The 6,391-nt window shown below is 41.5% G+C and overlaps 1 protein-coding gene across 3 annotated transcripts in view; it reads right to left on the minus strand.

Annotated features, from left to right (window-relative positions):
* Positions 1-2,465, minus strand: part of Exo1 (exonuclease 1) — a 27,254-nt gene extending 24,789 nt beyond the window's left edge. For 2 of the 3 annotated variants that reach the window (XM_019210420.2, XM_010642655.3), the window contains exons 1-3: positions 2,434-2,465; positions 1,573-1,971; positions 431-608 (exon numbers count right to left, since the gene is read on the minus strand). In XM_019210420.2, coding sequence (XP_019065965.1) covers positions 431-591 — 161 coding nt within the window. In that variant the 5' untranslated portion in view covers positions 592-608; positions 1,573-1,971; positions 2,434-2,465. Of the gene's footprint in view, positions 1-430; positions 609-1,572; positions 1,972-2,131; positions 2,408-2,433 lie in introns of those variants that run through there. The other variant, XM_010642656.2, reaches the window with a different exon arrangement.
* Positions 2,466-6,391: the final 3,926 nt, after the last annotated feature.

Genomic DNA, 6,391 nt, shown 5'->3' on the forward strand with positions numbered 1-6,391 from the left:
AAAAAAAAAAAAAAAAAAAAAAAAAAAAAAAAAAGGAAAAAAACCAACATTGGCCAAATCTTTTCCTGCTTAGAAATTATACTTGGTTTTTTAGTGTTTCTATTTAAGAAATAGAAGACATTAGCCTACTGAACCTGCCTTAGATGAAGTTAGAGTTGGGACTAGAGGTCAACATGGGCCACCACTTTTGGCTACATATGAAATAAAAAGAAGCTCCTTAGCTTCATTTTGTTAAAAGAAATAGCAGTATGTCTTCTGTAGCCAAGAGTATAAAAGAAGTAAGTCATCCTTGATTTGGCAATATTCTAAAACACAAATTCTCATTTCTTAATAAATTCTGACAATGAGTGAAAATAATCTTTCTGGGAAAAAAAGCAGTCTTAAATCTCATTCTTGATTCTAAAAAAATTAACATCACATCCAAACTTACTTATCAGTAGGTTCACCTTTGGCTAGTTTTTCAGCACAAGCAATAGCTCCTTTGTGAAGCCAACAATAGGTATCCACAGCTACTACCTGTCCTTTATACTTCCTCACGTGGATGGGTTCAGAAGCTTCTTTGATGAATTGTAGCAATCCTTGTATCCCCATAGTGTCAAATTAACTACCTAATACAAGAGGAAAAACAGAAATATTTAAAGCAAAATATATTTACCAAAAAGCTTTAGAAAAATAAAGAGCTTGCAAACCAACACAGAATCCATTTTTATTAGCTAATAAATGGAACTTCTCTCTGCCAATCATAGCTCAGGATTTACATTAACATACTACCTCTAAATGCTCCTGGATGGTTGCTTAATGTTTATTCTTTCCAAAGTGTTTTCACACTTAAAGAACTACAATGCATTTTCCAAATTCTTAATAGTTCCAGGCACACACAAGGTACTCAGACACGAAGGCCTGTCCCTTTCATCAAAAAAGCACTGTTAAAGTTAGGTGTGATGGCTCACTCTGTAACCCCAGCTACTCAAGAAGATGGGGTAGGAGGACTGCAAGCTCCAGGTAAGCCTAGACAATTTAGCAAGACCTTGTCTTGAAACAAAAGAATAAAAAGGGCTGGATACACAGCTTAGTGGCAAATTGCCCCTGGGTTTAATCCCCAGTACCACACACACACCCAAAAACACTTAAAAATCTACAAAGTTGTGCATGCCACATCAGTGCCTCTACAAACGAATGGGCCAACTTGCAGTCACATAGTAGAAATTCAAGTTTCAGGCATTTCAATTTTAGTGTAAGTGCTGCTGAAGCGAGCAGTTTCAGGCATTTCAACTGAAAGATAAAAAACTACCCCCAAGAAATGTGAAACTATTCTTGCTGTGTGCAAATACAACTTGAAGACAAATGCTTTAACTTGCCCCTTCCCTTACATCCAAGTTGTAGTCCTTAAGACCTTTCTACGCAAAAATTCGGGAGCTGACACTCCTCTCTGAATCTACTATCCTCAAATCTCTACTCATGATAAAAGATAAAAGACAGCACTGAGCTTAACATCTAAAAATGAGTCTCCTAATCATCAAGTTTGGAGGAAAGAAAAGAAAGAGTACATACAGGATCTGAAGTCAGCCTTACCCTCTGACACAGTATTAGAGCTCTGATGTTCTAGTTGAGCAGTTTGCAGGCTTTCCACTTCACCCCGGTGACTATGATGCAGTAGTTAAGGGGAGTGGAGGGCAATTTGGATGCAGGTGGTCTTCAAGCCACACTTGGCAAGAAACCATCTACCATCACAGTAAGGAAAACAGACTCGAAATTTTGGTACGTTTCTTGTAGGCCAGGTAAATGTCCTCGAATAAGCATCTCCTCGTTGGCCCAGCAGGAATGGCTGTGTGCCATACGGCACATATCAACTGAGGAAGTCACCCGGGGCACTCGAGGAACAAGAATCGCAGCAACTTCCTGAGTTACTCCGGTCTTAGAGGGATGCGCAGGCGCAGCCGCAGCTCATTCCACGCGTTTGTTTCCCTTGGCCTGTAGGTTAAGGAAAATATTTTTGTCATCATTTGAAAATGGGGAGTCTGCACGTATGAACTGCTCTGTCAGCTTCTGCGGAAAAGCGTGAGATGTGGGACAGTCCTGTGCTCGCTCCCGCCGGGACCGTCCCCAGCAAGCGCGGTCTTCCTACGCTCACCGATCTACAGCCCCGGCCTAGTGACTCGCTCCCATCAGACTGAGCGCTTTGGGTAGGGTCGGGGAGACCATGCCAGACGCTCCTTTCGTCCCCAGAAGACTGAGTCTCACGAGGAAGGACGTGAGAGGCGATAGGTCTGACCACCGCGGAGATCCACCCTTTAGCTTTCGCACAGCCCGCTCGCAGGAAGCCGGAAGGAGCCTCTGGTATCCAGCCGCGACAACCCTCACTCATTTGGGCCAGAGCAACTGAGGCCGGCGGTGAACAAAGGGCCACCAGCAGCTCCACGCAAAAAGACTGACCTTTCAATTTGCGCGGGATAACTGAGACCCCGCCCAGCGGACGTGACGAAAGCGCTACGCAGCTACGCCGCCGCACCGCCTCCCGCGGTTTTACGCTCATCCGGGTCCTTAGCCCTTGGCCGGGCAGGACTGTTCAGCACGTGGTGCCCGGCTTGTCGCTGCTGTATTGGCGTTCGGGACCGAGAGTCCCGGAAGTGGGGTGTTTTCGCTCTCCCTGTTGCTGCTGGGAGTTGTAGTTCTCTCTTGAGTTTAGCGTCGGTTCCAGGCGGTTGCAAAGAGCGCCGCCTCGTGTTAGTATTTTTAGCTTTTGAAACAAGAACGTGGAAGGGAAAAAAGCGTACATTCTTTCATTGTCTCTGAAACGTCTTATCTTCCCCACGAATTGAAGTTGAGTTCAGTTTAAACTGGTCTCTCTTTTCTATTGCAATAGTGTTGATTGAAATCTGCTTTTATCACTTTAGTCTGGCTTCATCCATTTTTTACCTAAATTAGGGAAATTTTTATCTTTATAATAATATAGAGGGCTAAGGAACACAGATTTTAAAGACAATTTGGACTTTAGGGTCCACTTGGGGCTGGATTTGCAGTCCTCATATTAACCCCAGTCCTGGTAACTTTTCTGTTTTTGGAATATTGTGTTGAGAAAGTTTTAGCGGGGGGGGGGTCGCTTTAAGGCCAGACTACAAAGTATGTTTTGGGTCCAGAGGTAACAGAATGACAATTCAGACTTGATTCATGCAATTTAAGAGCAAGAAGCACACATTTAAAACTACTTCCTTTTTTGTTCCGATATGCTGAGGTTCTCCAATTCAGATAGAAATCCAGAATATGCGAAGTGGCTCTGAGTACCAGTGGCTCTGAGTACCAGTGGCTGTCAGCTCTTAATGACCCTCTTGGTCGCTGTCTTAGCAGCGGGAGCCAGCAGCTACTGGCAACTGTCTGGAACTCTTCATGAAACTGGAGTAACAGGTCTGGCTGCTGAATGCCCGCAGTGTTAACAGCCTTGACTGCTGCTGGCTGCTTTAAGTCCCTGCAACTTTTAGTGTTTCCAGCTGAGTATAACTAGCTCAGCCTTCTGTACTTGAGGTAGGTATCAGAAATAGTCAAAATAAAGCCATTTCAAAGAAGCCTTACTTCCCCTAACAGTGATGCTATAGTATAAGGGGAAGCAGTGCACAGACTATTCCAATTGACTACGGGAAAGACTACCAATAGACCAAAAAAGCGGGCTCACACGTGTCCAGTGTCCTGCCAGCTATCCATGGACTTTCCTCTGAGGCATTCATCATAGATCAGAGTGGGAAAGTCTGACTTCAGAGTGGGGTTATTCAGAGAAGCTGTGGGACAGAGGCATTTGGAATGGAAAAATTTGCCGCAGAAGTTGTGGGGCATCTGGTGTAGCTGCTGCTGGCAACGAAGTGTTTGTGGTGGGGGGTACATGGAACTAACAAGAGGTTTCTGCACTACAAACACCCTATGTGTTTACCATTTAACTCCAAAGTTTCCCAACTTGGTTTTTGGCTGCATTGTTTGACGATTAAAACTAAAAATGAAAGCACCAGTTAAAAATATATCCCTGAATAGAATATTTTTACGCATGGGAAGAAAAAGACCATTGGATCAATTTGTGCAGTATTTCCTGCATGTATTAGGTGTGCTTGTGAGTGCTAAGTGGTGTGGGGGACACAAAAAGATAGCCTCTCTCTTCAAGGAATTTAGAATCTTGTTCTGCAGACAAAACAGGCATTTATGCAAAACTTAAATACAAATCATGATGGTATTGTTGAATTCTGAAATAAATGGTACTCTGAGCTTAAGACTCATTTCTGGCGTTATCAGTTCTCTGAAGTCTTCACTGAGCTGGATATTTCGCATGCACCTAAGCATCCTGTGATGGCTTTTTCCTTCTGACACTTCGCAAGTTCTCACACTATTTTAGTTGACTTTGTCCCCTAATAATCTGAAAACCCTTGGAGGTAGGGTTGCTGGATTTAGGAAATCTGAACAAAAATGTACAATGCGTACACTTTAGTGTATGTCTAATGCAAATATTTAGGACATACACTAAAAATAAAATTCCATGTTTACCTGAAATTCAAATTTAACTAGGCCTTCGGTATTTTTATTTGGCAACCTTACCTTGAGGGCAAAGGTGATGTCTATGAATTTTCTTATCACTGGTGTATTAGTTTGTTTTCTATTACTATAAAGAAAAAAACCTCTGACACTGAGTACTTTATAAAGAAAATAAGTATAATTAACCCACAGTTTTGGAGGCTGAAGTTCCAAGTTGGAGCAGCCTCATCTATTCAGCATCTGGTGAGGGCCTCCTATACCACATCATGGTGGGAGGGCTGCAAGAAGGAGAGAGCAGTCACATGGGCAGACAGGAAGTATGTAAGAGTCCAGACTTACTTTTTTTTTTTTTTGTGGTACTGGGGATCGAACTCGGGTCCTTGCGCTTGCAAGGCAGGCGGCAGAACCACTGAGCTAAATCCCCAGCCCTGGACTTACTTTTGATAACAACCCACCATTTCAGGAAACAACCTTCCACAAGAACTACATTAATCCCTTCTGAGAGTGGTGCCCTGTGTGAGGCATCGGGGGACATCTAGATACAAGCTACAATGTCATTCAATTGTTTTTCTATTTTTAAATTAATTGGATCATTTTTGTTCATTGTCTTTAACAGTTACTTCTATTATGGCAGGTGAAATTTATAGTGCTAATGTACAATTTGCTTTTAAAATTAAGTTGAAAATGAGCTGATTTAGAGAAAACCTAGAGTCAATAAAAGGACAGGTGTTTCTCATTAATGACAAATATAAGTAGGCAAAATTTCAACCTATTTCTTTGTTCTTAGAGTAAAATGTTTTGAAAGAATTATCTGTATATTTGCTACCACAAATTCTTCCACTTCATTCGTGGGTGGATAGATACATAGATGCTGGGAATTGAAACCAGAGACTCATGCATGCTAGGCCAAGTGCTCTGCTACTGAACTGTGTCCCCACTGTGTATAAAAAAATTGAGGCAAAACATGCATGCATACCGAAATGTGCACTAACCCTAAGTGAGTTATCACAAAAAGAACATATTACCTCCATCCAGTCCTCCCAGAAAACTCCTTGTCTCTCTTTTCTGATCACGCAAAAGCTCTGTCCTCCCATACATGGTCTGTCTTGTTACTGCATATGTTAGTTTTGCTTTATGTATAAAATTTATACAGATGGAATCATGCAGTGTGTTCTTTAGCATTTGGCCTCTCTTATTCAATATTGCCTTTGCGATATTCATCCACGTTATCCTGTAAGTTTTTCTTTTTCATTCTTTCCTATATAGAATTCCATTATATAAATGTGCTACAACCCACTCATTCTACTATATAGTTTTCTGTTTCCAGATTTTGACAGCTATTAATAATGCTTCTATGAACATCCTTGTGACTTCAAGTGCATGTGACTTCAACTTTTCGCTCTTGCCCACTCTAGCCATGCTAGTCTCGTGATTCCTTGAAGATTCGAGGTACATTTTTAACATAAGGATTTTGCATGTTCTATTTCTTCTTCTCAGAATGCTTTTCACTAGACATCTACATGGCTCTGTCCTTTACTTCACTCAGCACTTTGCTATTAGGCTCTTTCTCAGTGAGGCGCTCTTCAATCATGTCATTTAAATTGCAAATTTTATCCCTGCCTTAGGACACCCAATTTTCTATTCTTCAATTTATTTTTCTCCGTGTTACTCGCCACAATTTGACATATGATATATTTTAGTTATTTGTTTTTTACAGTCTCACACTCCACTACAACGAAAGCTTTATAAGAAAAGATTTTTATCTGTCTTCTATAACAATGCCTGGCACATAGTTGATTCCCAGCAAATACTGATCGAATGAGTGAATGTTGAAATTAGTTAATAGTCTGAATCTAAAATAGTAACTGACAGTTTTAGGGCT

The sequence above is a fragment of the Fukomys damarensis genome, unplaced genomic scaffold (genome assembly GCF_012274545.1).
Source record: "Fukomys damarensis isolate Sample0158 unplaced genomic scaffold, DMR_v1.0_HiC HiC_scaffold_11, whole genome shotgun sequence".
Taxonomy (NCBI): Eukaryota; Metazoa; Chordata; class Mammalia; order Rodentia; family Bathyergidae; genus Fukomys; species Fukomys damarensis.